This window comes from Oncorhynchus kisutch, linkage group LG6 (genome assembly GCF_002021735.2).
Source record: "Oncorhynchus kisutch isolate 150728-3 linkage group LG6, Okis_V2, whole genome shotgun sequence".
NCBI lineage: Eukaryota > Metazoa > Chordata > Actinopteri > Salmoniformes > Salmonidae > Oncorhynchus > Oncorhynchus kisutch.
The window spans coordinates 83639680-83653234 of record NC_034179.2 but is presented as its reverse complement, the minus strand read 5'-3'; the positions used below and the strand labels follow the sequence as shown (position 1 = coordinate 83653234).

The following is a 13555-nucleotide window of genomic DNA, read 5'->3' as shown; positions in this document are numbered from 1 at the left end:
TCTGGAGCTCTGGAGCTCTGCAGGACATGTATACATATAAATATAGCCCTGGAGCTCTGCAGGACATGTATACATATAAATATAGCCCTGGAGCTCTGAGCTCTGATGTTCTGGTAGACAGAGGTCTGGGTCTTTAGGAGGAGGCACGTGATTTGCAAGTCAATGCTTGATTGGACACGTGTGGCTTGGACAAAAGGAGAGGATGTGTGTGGCGAGGGAGGGATACACACAATCCAGGCACTGAGGAGCGATGGCGTGGGGGATGATTAGGATAGAGGTTGCTGATTGGAGCGCGGTGGAGGAGAGGTGCGAGGGGAACAGGGACGGGCATTCAATCACAGATGAGAGGATACGCTCCAGAACACTCGCTCTCTCTTCCTTCTCTCCCCCCCGCTTTCCTGTGAGGGGCGAGTCTGCTCTTGGTTACCTTGACGGAACACTTCATGACGAGCGCGGTCAGCTCAGACACCACCAGATCCACACATTTCAGGCTGGGCTCTTTCAGTTTGAGGATCTGCTTTTTGACTATGGCCTCGAAGGCCAGGTCAGGGGTGAACAACCCCGTTCTGAGGGGGTACGGGGGGCGTAGTGTAGGGGGGCAGCATAGAGAGAGGGATAGACAGAAATAACAAGAGGCGAGAGAGAGAAATACAGGAAAGAAAGAAAAACAAGAAGATTCTTAGTTTAGTTAGTTATCTGTCAAACTAGAAATCTCGTCTCTAGAAACACAAGTGAAGCAAGAAGATAAGGACAAGCCGCAGGCTTTCACATCCTCTTCTCTTGACAGGGCAGTTCTTCTCAAACTAGGTATATAATATAGATATGTGGGCACATATTCAACTCACAGTACCCACATAACTAACACCCTAGCTATGTCAGTCCTAAGTGTGTATCATTCTTAGACAGATGAGACCTGCAGCTTGTCCATGTGAGACCAGTGATGCTCGGGGAATGGCCATCCCCAACCATCCCGTCTCCACGACGACGATAGCACAACCGTCACAAAACATGACAGCGGCACCTGGCACACAGGCTAGCTGTGGCGGGCTGAGGGGGAGTCAAACTGACCCCATATCTGCCCTATCCAGTCCTCTGGACATACACCACACTAAATATACACAAGTGTGTATAGCGTGTATTTATTTGATTTATTTAACCTTAATTAACACATTTTTATTTACAATGGTGACCTACACCGGCCAAACCCGGACGACACTGGGCCAATTGTGCGCCGCCCTATGGGACTCCCAATCACGGCCGGTTGTGATACAGCCTGGATTTGAACTGAGATGCAGTGCCTTAGACCGCTGCGCCACTCGGGAGCCCCCGGGTGGTTACACAGTAGACGTTCTGATTAGGGCCAGGAGTTTTTATTTACTGACTAACTACATGACCTGACTGGAACATCTCTGGGCCCTAGTTGTGCCATCTAAAGGGTCATAGAGGCCATGGATGGACAGCTGTTTTGGAGCAGAGTGGGTCAGTGTTGTGCCCCCTCAGTGTCGCCCCCTTGTGGCCAGGCTGGGTCGGGACAGGACGGGAGTCTGGACACCAGGCTGCAGTACCTTGTTGGTGCACTGCCTGACTGTGTTGATGAGCTCCTGAATGACAAGGTCGATACATTTGATACAGGGCTCTTTCAGCTTAATGATCTGCTTTTTCACAATGGCCTCAAACGCCAGGTCGGGAGTGAACAGGCCCGTTCTGAGGACGCACAAAGACACAGACAGGGGGGGGGGGGGGGGGGACAGAGATAAGGAGACGGACAGACGGACAAAAAAGAAAAAAACTGACAGAAGTAGGACGACAGACAAGTTATTGTCCAGAGAGATAGCATACAAACAGACAAAGGCAGATAAAGACGAGTCAGTCCAGAAAATGAGAACAGTAGAACAAATAAAAGATAAAACAGACATTCACAGACAGAAATAAGGAAGAGAGAGCAGAGCCAAGGTTATCAGCATACAAACACGAAACAGCACACAAATCAGTGATTGATGTATGAACAAGGAAATAAGAAGCAAGATATTACAGAAAAATAGAGGTGGGGAGGAAGGAGTGGGGGAGGAAGGAGTGGGGGAGGAAGGAGGGGGGGAAGGAAGGAGGGGGGAAGGAAGGAGGGGGGAAGGAAGGAGGGGGGAGGAAGGAGGGGGGGGGAGGAGGGGGGGAAGATTAAATTAGTTTAGATTTCACATCAAACAACAACAACCATTTGAGTGTATGATAGGCAGTTCTGTGGGAGAGTGATCTGTGGGCATTTTAGGCTAATTGCTCTGTGATCGCTAAGCATGCTGTGGGTCAGTTTTACATGAAAGGAGGAAACAGAGGGTTGACAGTGAAGAGGAAAGAGCTGAGCACAGTGGTAGTGATGTGTGAAGACCCCTCCTCTCCTCCACTTGCCTGACACCATGGACATTCTTGATGGCATGACTGATCTCCCTCCTCAACTCCTTCTCATCAAACACAATCTGACAGAGAGAAAAGAGAGAAGAAGAAAGAACAAACAATAGAAACACTGTTAATCCATTCTGCACTCTAAAATTCACACTTCTAAACAAGTCGATCAACTGTGGTCAAAACAGTCAAGCAGGCAGATGAACTTCTCTTGTAGAAATATTGTGACAGTGAGTATTGAGACCGCAGCGCTCACCTTGACCAGCTCGAAGGGGAAGCGCTCGTGGAAGATCCGGTTGATTTTGGCACCACCCGACAACTCTGCTGTGTCCACCTGGTCCCCAGAGCCCTCGATACGCTTCTCAAAGTCCACCCCAAACTGCTGCACCATCCTGGGAAGAAAGACAGAGAGTCAGGGTCAACTCTGGAGCTACTCATTATGGTGGTGTGTGTCCTCTACTCACTGCAGCAGGGCCTTGGTCTTGCGTGTGGGGTCGTCGGGACGGAAGTTCTTGTACTCCTCCACCTCTTTCTCCAGGGAGAGCACCTGGCTCTGCAGCTTACTGCGCAGCCCAGGCAGAGTGTCCCTGATGTGGTTGGTCAGTTGCTGAGGAGAGAGAGAGGGACACCGTGAGGGAGGGAGAGGGACACCATGAGTCAGGGAGAAGAGGAGGGAGGGAGAAGGAGAAATGGAAGGGATAGAATGAGTGAGAAGGAGAACAGGAGGGGAGAGAATGTATAGGGAATGAAAAAGTGAGTTTCAAGGAACATTATAGCCTGGTTTAAGATCTGTTGGTGCCGTCTCTCGAGTTCACAAGAAAGCAAAACAACTGATCTGGAAGTCAGACTAGAACGTCAGTGTAGAATAACAGAAAGGGGAACGTTGAGTAATCTCTCACCTGGTTTAGTTGTTTCTGCAGGTGTGGGGTGCCCATGCGCTCGGCCATGTGTCTGTAGCCCGGGTGAGACAGGAAGAACTTCCTCTCAGCAGCCAGTGCAGCGCGTATGTCCTTCCTGCCATCTATGTCCTTCTGACTGCGGTTCACCACGCCAATATAACCTGGAGAGAGAGCGCACACTTATTCCTCTGCAGTTCATGAGGTGTGTGTGTGTGTGTGTGTGTCTCCCCTCACCTCTACGCAGAGGTAGCAGTTTGTTCTCCAGGATGTCTTTAGCATCCGTCCCTTCGTCCATCAGGTCCAGCTTTGTGATCACGCCAATAGTGCGCAGACCTGAACAGAACCAAACAGTTCATCTCATCATATTAATCCTGACTACTGCCTGTCCACCATCCACCCAGCCTTCCATTCCTCATCTCCTTCAATTCAATACAATTGTTCAGTAGGAAAAACAATGGGGGAAAAAAATATTAATTAGTGCTTCTTATTGGACAAGTCCAGGTACTGCGTCAATGTTTCAGTCTATTTGGTGCACCAAATGAACACCACCCAGAAATCAAGTGCCCATCCTCATCCTTTGGTCCTGGGAGTTCCAATAGAGAACCAGTACAGCACCACAAGGCTAGTCCCTTACCCTGTGGGTCCACCTCCTAGTCCCTTACCCTGTGGGTCCACCTCCTAGTCCCTTACCCTGTGGGTCCACCTCCTAGTCCCTTACCCTGTGGGTCCACCTCCTAGTCCCTTACCCTGTGGGTCCACCTCCTAGTCCCTTACCCTGTGGGTCCACCTCCTAGTCCCTTACCCTGTGGGTCCACCTCTTTGGCAATCTTGAGGGCGTCGGAGTTGGCCAGGTCCTGGTTGGCGGGGGTGACGGCCAGGATGAGGCAGCTCTCCTTGGTGATGAACTGCAGCAGCATGTCCCTGATCTGGTGCTCTATGTCCAGCGGCTGGTCCCCCACTGCCACCTTAGTCATCCCCGGCAGGTCGATCAGAGTCAGGTTTAACACTGAGGGCGAGATGGAGGGCGAGGGAGAAGGTTATGACTGTTGCCATGTAGACTGTATGATGTGTGTTACATTGTGTATACATGTCCTTGTATGGCATGGCAAAGGTAGTTTCTTTGAGAGGTTGATACATGAATGAAAGTGTTTGCTGAGCTTTTATGTGTGCATGCATGTGTGTGTGTGTGTGTGTGTGTGCGCATACGTCCAACTGAACGTGTGCATGCATATGTTAAAATGAACACCAAATTAATAACTGTTGGTGAGCATTACCGTTAGGGGAGTAGACCCGGAGGTTGATGGGGATGGGGGAGATGCCCTTGTTGGAGCCTGTGATCCTGTCTGTCTCTGCCTCAATCTCCGCCCGGACCTCCTCAAAGTCCACAAACTTCCTCCCTTTACAGTGTAGAAACTCTGCATACTCTACAGACACGACAGAGAGCGAGACAGACACACAGCGAGCAAGACAGACACACAGCAAGCGAGACAGATAGATAGAGAGACAGAGAGAAGAGAAGAAAGTCTTTACCAGGCACCAGACAGTGTTGTTGAGTGGAGGAGGCAGGTCCATGGCAGCAGCAATGAGGACTCACCGGCTTTGTTAAAGCACAGCTGCAGGATCAGAGGTCTACGGGTGACAATGCCTGATCCTCGAGGAAGAAAATCCCTGAGAGAGAGAGAGGAAAAAAGAGAAATTAAATAGAGGAAAAATTAATTGAGGGAGAGAAAGAGACCAAGAAAGTGAGGGGGCGAGCCCCAGACAGACAGAAAAAAAACAGAGAAAGTAAAATTACTCAGTACACTAAAAAGGTCAATTTCCTCACACTATATCCTGTGCGAAATAGATGAGCATGGGGAAATGTCACACTTCATGACCCATCTGTCAACAAATTAGAAGTGACAAAGTAATTTGGTCTCATGATGCCCCTGAAGATCAATTCATTTGCTCAGCCACTTTGTTGCCACGGTTACATAGATTTAGGTAATGTGGCGATTTAGAACGATGCACTCTGTCACTCGTGGTCTCACAGCACGATGGAACAGGGGAGAGCCTCTTGATGAGGATGCAAGGCGAGGCACATACATTCAGTAGAATATTTCAAGTGATTGTGTGTTGCAAGCTGGCTGTGTCAATGTGTAAGATACCGCCTAAGATAAGATTACGTCCATAGTAGCCTTGATACTTGACATTGAGCTGAAGTATATTTAATACATTCACTTATCTGACAATTAAGATGATTCATTAGTCCTAGCCAGTGCACATTGAACATAGATAAACTCAGAAAAAAAAGAAATGTCCCTTTTTCAGGACCGTCTTTCAAAGATATTTAGCATCATCTCATTGTAAAGGGTTTAAACACTGTTTCCCATGCTTGCTTATTGAACCAGAAACAATGAATGAACATGCACCTGTGGAACGGTCGTTAAGACAAAAACATTTTAGACTTTAGGCAATTAAGGTCACAGTTATGAAAACTTAGGACACTAAAGAGGCCTTTCTACTGACTCTGAAAAACACCAAAAGAAAGATGCCCAGGGTCCTTGCTCATCTGCATGAACATGCCTTAGGCGTGCTGCAAGGAGGCATGAGGACTGTAGATGTGGCCAGGGCAATAAATTGCAATGCCCGTACTGTGAGACACCTTAGACAGCACTACATGGAGACAGGACAGACAGCTGATCGTCCTCGAAGTGGCAGACCACGTGTAACACCTGCACAGGATTGGTACACCCGAACATCACACCTGCAGGACAGGTAGAGGAGTTACACCAGGAACGCACAATCCCTCCATCAGTGCTCAAACTGTCCTCAATAGGCTGAGAGAGGCTGGACTGAGGGCTTGTAGGCCTGTTGTAAGGCAGGTCCTCAACAGACATCACTGGCAACAACGTCGCCTATGGGCACAAACCCACCATCGCTGGACCAGACAGGACTGGCAAAAAGTGCTCTTCACTGACGAGTCGCTGGTTGTCTCACCAGGGGTGATGGTCGGATTCACGTTTATCGTCAAAGCAATGAGCATTACACCGAGGCCTGTACTCTGGAGCGGGATCGATTTGGAGGTGGAGGGTTCTTCATGGTCTGGGGAAGTGTGTCACAGCATCATCGTACTGAGCTTGTTGTCATTGCAGGAAATCTCAACGCTGTTCGTTACAGGGAAGACATCCTCCTCCCTCATGTTTTACCCTTCCTGCAGGCTCATTCTGACATGACGCTCCAGCATGACAATGCCACCAGACATACTGTTCGTTCTGTGCGTGATTTCCTGCAAGAAAGGAATGCCAGTGTTCTGCCATGGCTAGCGAAGAGCCTGGATCTCAATCCCATTGAGCACATCTGGGACCTGTTGGATCAGAGGGTGAGGGCTAGGGCCATTCCTCCCAGAAATGCCTGGGAACTTGCAGGTGCCTTGGTGGAAGAGTGGGGTAACATCTCACAGCAAGAACAGGCAAATCTTGTGCAGTCCATGAGGAGTAGATGCCCTGCAGTACTTAATGCAGCTGGTGGCCATACCAGATAAGGACTTACTTTTGATTTTGACCCCCCACCTTTGTTCAGGGACACATTATTCAATTTCTGTTAGTCACATAATTAGTCACACCATTTCTGTTAGTCTGTGGAACTTGTTCAGTTTATGTCTCAGTTGTTGAATCTTGTTATGTTCATACAAATATTTACACATGTTAGGTTTGCTGAAAATAAACACAGTTGACAGTGAGAGGACGTTTATTTTTTTTGCTGAGTTTATTTTAACTTTAATCTGACAGAAACATGGGCCTACAGTGCAGACTAGCCTGACCATGTGCAACTGTGCATAGAGTTGCCGGTTGTTGTTTCTTTGTGGATATTATGTCTGTTTCCCTCTTAAAGTGACAGACCATCACCAGGCATCACCATTCCAAACACAACAGCCCAATTGAGTCATCTCTCAGAGGGGAACACATACCCCACAACCACCAGCCACCACACCCTGCCTCCTGGGACTCTCCCACTCTGGGCTGGGGCACGGCCTGCCTGCCTGCTGTAGCCTCTAGCCTGACTTTGGGGCTCCCGAGTGGCGCAGCGGTCTAAGGCATTGCATCTCAGTGCTAGAGGAGTCACTACAGACCCTGGTTTGTTTCCAGGCTGTATCACAACCGGCCGTGATTGCGAGTCCCATAGGGCAGCGCACAATTGGCCCAGCGTCGTCCGGGTTAGGGTTTGGTCAGGGTAGGCCGTCATTGTAAATAAGAATTTGCTCTTAACGGACTTGCCTAGTTAAATAAAAGGTTAAATAAAATAAAGAAAATGTGCAACAGAAAACTCCCTACATCTGGTGGTAATAACGCTGAACTCTGGGCCTGGTACAGCACAGTCCAACAAGACAAACCTACCTTCCTCCTCCTCTTTCTAACCCAACATCTAACGCCACATGCAGAGAGACGCCTGAGGGAATGGAGATAGCTTAGAGTCAGTCTGCTTTAGCTTCTAGTCTGTGTCACACACAGGACAATCAGGATGGAGCCATACTGTTGACTATTACAGAGGCACTCACACTATAGACTAGACCTGTTGAACAGTGGGAACATTCAGGATGGCCTGAGTACAGCACTAATGTTGTGTGCTGCAGATCATGTAGAGTGTTTTGTTTGTCATAGAGAAAACCAGCCTAACTGGGAGAGTGGGATGCCAGTATAGAAAAGCTCTGGCAGGGGGTGAGAGAGAAAGGGAGAGGTGGAGAGAGAGGGAGGAAAAAGGGAGATTGGGCATGAGGGAATAAGGAGAGCGGGAATAGGGGAGCCGGGAGAATAGGGGAGAGGGGAGACTTAGCCTGTCTTCTCTTGAGAGCCAAGTCTGCCTATGTGCTCACTGCCCACAAAATGAGGTGGAAACTGAGCTGCACTTCCTAACCTCCTGCCCAATGTATGACCATATTAGAGAGACATATTTCCCTCAGATTACACAGATCCACAAAGAATTCGAAAACAAATCCAATTTTGAAAAACTCCCATATCTACTGGGTGAAATTCCACAGTGTGCCATCACAGCAGCAAGATTTGTGACCTGTTGCCACGAGAAAAGGGCAACCAGTGAAGAACAAACACCATTGTAAATACAACCCATATTTATGCTTATTTATTTTATCTTGTGTCCTTTAGCCATTTGTACATTGTTAGAACACTGTATATATATATATAATATGACATTTGTAATGTCTTTACTGTTTTGAAACTTCTGTATGTGTAATGTTTACTGTTCATTTTTGTTGTTTTGCACTTTATATATTCACTTTGTATGTTGTCTACCTCACTGGCTTTGGCAATGTTAACACATGTTTCCCATGCCAATAAAGCCCTTGAATTGAATTGAATTGAAAGGGAGAGGTGGAAGGGGAAATGGGAGATGGGGCATGAGGGAATAGGGGAGAGAGGGAATAGGGGAGAGATGGAACAGAGGAGCAGGAGAATAGGGGAGCGAGGAGAGGGAAATGGGAAAGCAAGAGCTGGACTTGCCTAAGTGGAGTGGACACAGAGAGCAGACTGAGGACGTGTTGAGAGAGGGAGCATGAGGAGCACAGGGCTGACCTCTCCAAGTGTTAATGTATTACACATCACCACCACTCTCACTGGACCCGTCCTCCTCTCCCATCACACACACTTCATCAGTTCAACTGGACAAAGACGGACACATGATCACAGTATCACACAGATAGTCAGAGACACAGCCAGAACAAGATACTTCTGTAAGTCCATGCACCTTGTGCACAGAAGAAATACATGACCTAACAAACACCATATCCACAGAGATATACAGCCATAAAAGCCCCCACTAGAAGGGAAGAGAGGACATGTGGGTGCATGTCCATTATTGATGTGCTGTAAATGATAGAGGAGCTGAACAGATTGTGTATCATTCTATGCATTATGAATAGGCCAAGCAAAGACCAGCAGTCTCTGAGCCTCCCTCCTCCAATGCCGCAGAAAATAGATAGTGGGGCAAAAAAGTATTTAGTCAGCCACCAATTGTGCAAGTTCTCCCACTTAAAAAGATGAGGCCTGTAATTTTCATCATAGGTACACTTCATCTATGACAGACAAAATTAGAAAAAAAATCCGGAAAATCACATTGTAGGATTTTTAATGAATTTATTTGCAAATGATGGTGGAAAATAAGTATTTGGTCAATACTTTGCTATATACCCTTTGTTGGCAATGACAGAGGTCAAACGTTTTCTGTAAGTCTTCACAAGGTTTTCACACACTGTTGCTGGTATTTTGGCCCATTTCTCCATGCAGATCTCCTCTAGAGCAGTGATGTTTTGGGGCTGTTGCTGGGCAACACGGACTTTCAACTCCCTCCAAAGATTTTCTATGGGGTTGAGATCTGGAGACTGATCTGATCTGCCTCTCACTACCAGGGATTCCACAGCCATCAGGTTTGGGGTGAATTCCATCTAAATTCAAGATCAGGGTTTGAATAGGATCCCAATGGAATAAATCTACTGACAGAAATTGAATTGTTCCCAACTTCAACCGACCCCGACTGTTATACTGAGGCTGGAAGCAGCCGGCATGGTCTGGTTCAGAGTAGCCTATGTACTGTAGTAGAATGAATGACAGTAATAGACTGTGTGACTACCCTGTTAAATATGCTCAGCAGTAGACTACTTGACTGTGTGTTGGATTACCGTGTAGACTGTGTACCTGGATGACTGTAGTAGACTGTGTAGTAGACTGTAGGGTTGGGCGGTATCCAATGTTCATACCATCATACCCTACAAGTGGCGCTTTTTCAAAATAATGTATATTTTATTTATATTTTTGGGCGCAGAAAACAATTTAGGCAACAGGGATGTTGATCCAGGAGGGGATTGAATGTCTCTGATGTAACCAAGAAGCTTGATCTTGACCTTGACATCTAGCCACTTAGCTAGCTAGTTAGCAAACCAATTGCATAGCTGGAGCTCTGAGCTGGATATAATTTATTTGTGTAACGCATCTTAGATTTCCTATAGCTATTCTTAACTTATAGTTCTAAGCAATGTTCTTACATCTTTTTGAGGGAAAGGTGCAAATTTCAGGTCAGCAGAGCGCAAATTTGAACATTGTCAAAATTCTGTGCAACTTCCGGCGTGTGCTTACTGTGAACACAGAGGCTGTACCCGCTTTAACTTACAGTTTGGAGAGAAAAGCATCCCATAACATTACGGAAATAGCTGTTCTATCATTCAGTCTACAGTGGCAGCAAATGTGTGGTGTTCTGTGTGGGCATACAGTGGTTTGTCTTTTAAAAGTTGCAGCGTAAAGCGGCGCAGCTTGCATGGTGCCGCAGAATTCTATGGTATGTTATTTAAGTGTGAACCTCTGGTACCATTAATGCTAGTTAGTGCTAGTTTGACCACCAGAGGGCATATTTGAGAAGCATTTGATAGCCTTCAAAAGTGTCTGTACTAGAGAATTTAAAGCCTTTTTTGTAAGAACATAGTATATGGGACTGATATTAAGAAAATGAATTAAGCAACATTTCTGAAAATGGTGTTTCTATTCCAAGAAAAACAAAAAACCCTGTGGGTTTCCGATAGGATGGAACGGAAATTATGGCGCTGTTCAACGTGATGGTCGGGAGTAGGCTACAGTACTGGGCTATTTAGCTAAAGAATCCCCATGTCGTGTTGGCACGCGGGAGACCGGGGTGCAATTCCCCGACGAGGAGGAAGGAGTAGGCTGTCCTTGTAAATAAGAATTTGTTCTTAACTGATTCCATGTTTTATTTCATAGTTGTGATGTCTTCACTATTATTCCACAAAGTAGAAAATAGTAAAAATAAAGAAATTGCCTGGAATGAGTAGGTGTCCAAACTTTTTACTGGTACTTGCTTAACTGACTTGCCAAGTTAAATAAAAGGTTACACTAAGAGCATAACATTTTCTAATTCTAGTCTAACCAATACACACAGAGATTCAGAGAAAGTACAAATCTCATTGATATATCAAGACCAGTCCCCATGCTTGTCTCAGAGGAGTGGGAAAGGTTCTAAAATAGTTGCTTCAAATCCTATTGCTTCTAACTTCAATATGCTCTTTAAATAAGTCCTACACCACATTACTCAACACTAGTGAGACTCACGTCGTCTAGAGTAGGCAAAAAAAATAATATGGCATGACTCTCCACCAATAATTACATAGAGGATTGGAGGAATCTAAATTAAAACCAAAAGCCACCTCATGGGTTTCCCGGTGGCGGCCGGCACGGGTCTCGAACCTGCATTTGTAGCAACGCATTTTGCACTGCAGGAGCCCCCATCAACAATGTATCAAAATACAGAGGTGTTGGTAAAGGTATATTGTCCTGCTAATAGCCCATAATGGGCTTTTATAATACTGTACATGGTGTCCAGGCCAAAACATTTCTTTATTAAAGACTATCAGAAAGCATGTTGGTACTTATTTATTTTGATCCAAAGCCATGAATGAGTGAGTCACTCTGCTTTATGTAGGTGCTAGGCTATATGACAATGTCATCAACTTGATAATATATAACGATATTTGAAGTTATTTTGTTAAAAAAGCACAAAAAAACATGAGATTGTAGTCTGAATAAAAGGCCAAAATAATATTTGTAAATGCCAAAACATTTATTTCTGTTTTTAGAGGGAGAGAAACGCTGGACCAATTGTGCGCTGCCCATAAAGGCCAAAATATAGCCCTGCTAATATTCTTTATGGAGCTGTACAACGTGACCATGTGTGTTTGAAAGAGTATTTTCCAGTAAGCAACAAACTTTGTTCCAATATTTCTGTAATTCAGTGATATTTATTCCCAAAGACATTCGTTATGGATCCATAACTAAATAAACATCAGCATTTTGAAAGAGTATTTTTATAATTAATTTATTAACGAAAGCATAAAGATGCCATTATTAGTTACATTGTTTTAGTTTGAACGTGCAGACTGGCACTAAGAACAGAACAACGGGAACGTTTCCCTAGTCAGCGCCATTATTAGTGCAATGCCCCTTAAGGTGTTGCCAGGGCACTAAAGCACAAATGACCTCCAAGTCCCGCAGCATAATTGCACAACTTTTAGTGGAGCAACTACTGTACATTCCATCAGTCTTTTGGAAAAAAACATGCAGGACCTGTCATTAACCTGTTTATCCACTTGTCCTTCAGACAAGGTGACTGAAAATGTGTTGTTTGATGCAAGAAACCCCTTTACAAAATAAAATGCATTATTACCATACCATTAGTACAGAGAATCAGACAAATTATGCTACCCTCTGCCTATTGTTCCACTTAGCTTATTCAATACAGTCTCAAAATACAACACTACCCATTTAAGACAAAAGAAAAGCTCTTTAACTGACTCGCTTTTCAAAGATGTCTAGAAATGCCCACATTTTGAACTCTTCTATGAAGCAACCACTCCATTGTTGACTAAAAGTTAGCTATAACTGGGAAAATAACTCACTAACTAGCAAGGAATATGAACACGTGCACAGGTGGCTACATGCAGCTCTCGCTTTGATCTCAAAACAAGTGCATCTACTAGTGACCGCTCATGCTGTAAACACAGTCCAGTTCAAAGTGAATGGCAGATCCATATATAGCAATGGCTATTTGCATATAGGCCTGCTGCAGCTCTGACTGGTTATGGTGCGCCGGTCTGTGTAGAGTACTGGCCTGATCTAAATATAAAATGTTTCCATAGTAAAATGTTTAAACAAAGACAAAAGTTTAGCATGTTCAATTCATAAATATTATTAATAGATGTTTGTCTGTTTTCATTAAGATGCAAAAAGATTAAGATGACTGTGTTTCTGGATGATGCTGTAGTAGACGGTGTGTAGTAGACTGTGGCAATGGATGACTGTGTAGTAGACACAGTCTACTAAAATGTTGAGGTCACTGTATGGTTTACCAGGAGGGGTGTGGAACACAAACATGGGTCTGAGGTTTGGTGAGAGGCGTGGGATTAACTCATGTGGCATCTTAGACCTCTATCATTATGGTTCCCACATTCACAGCCTCAAGTTTGTCTGCCTCGCCAGGCTTTCAGTCCACTTTCAAGAATCAAATAGACTGCAAAAGCTGAGTGGACAATGTATGTGGCTGAGCTTTTGTACATCAAGCTCCATCTTTGCAAGACAGATTTTAGATGGTCAACATTCCTATTGCTTTTCCCTCCAAGGGGTTTGCATCATCTCCCCTCACTTTGTTACCATTTAGGCAAAACATTCCAATTCGCAAACCATGAGAGTCAGTCAGTTCCTGGTCACCTC

The 13555-nt window shown here is 45.4% G+C and overlaps 1 protein-coding gene across 16 annotated transcripts in view; it reads right to left on the bottom strand.

Annotated features, from left to right (window-relative positions):
• The window catches only part of LOC109880115 (dynamin-2), a 40537-nt gene that overhangs the window by 19369 nt on the left and 7613 nt on the right, over nucleotides 1-13555 (bottom strand). For 13 of the 16 annotated variants that reach the window (XM_031828006.1, XM_031828019.1, XM_031828013.1 and 10 more), the window contains 9 exons: nucleotides 4888-4961; nucleotides 4568-4717; nucleotides 4096-4299; nucleotides 3528-3626; nucleotides 3294-3454; nucleotides 2859-3001; nucleotides 2651-2786; nucleotides 2401-2468; nucleotides 1566-1704 (listed from right to left, as the gene is read on the bottom strand). In XM_031828006.1, the coding sequence (XP_031683866.1) occupies nucleotides 1566-1704; nucleotides 2401-2468; nucleotides 2651-2786; nucleotides 2859-3001; nucleotides 3294-3454; nucleotides 3528-3626; nucleotides 4096-4299; nucleotides 4568-4717; nucleotides 4888-4961 (1174 nt within the window). Of the gene's footprint in view, nucleotides 1-427; nucleotides 567-1565; nucleotides 1705-2400; nucleotides 2469-2650; nucleotides 2787-2858; nucleotides 3002-3293; nucleotides 3455-3527; nucleotides 3627-4095; nucleotides 4300-4567; nucleotides 4718-4887; nucleotides 4962-13555 lie in introns of all 16 variants that reach the window. The other 3 variants (XM_031828008.1, XM_031828015.1, XM_031828018.1) reach the window with 1 other exon arrangement.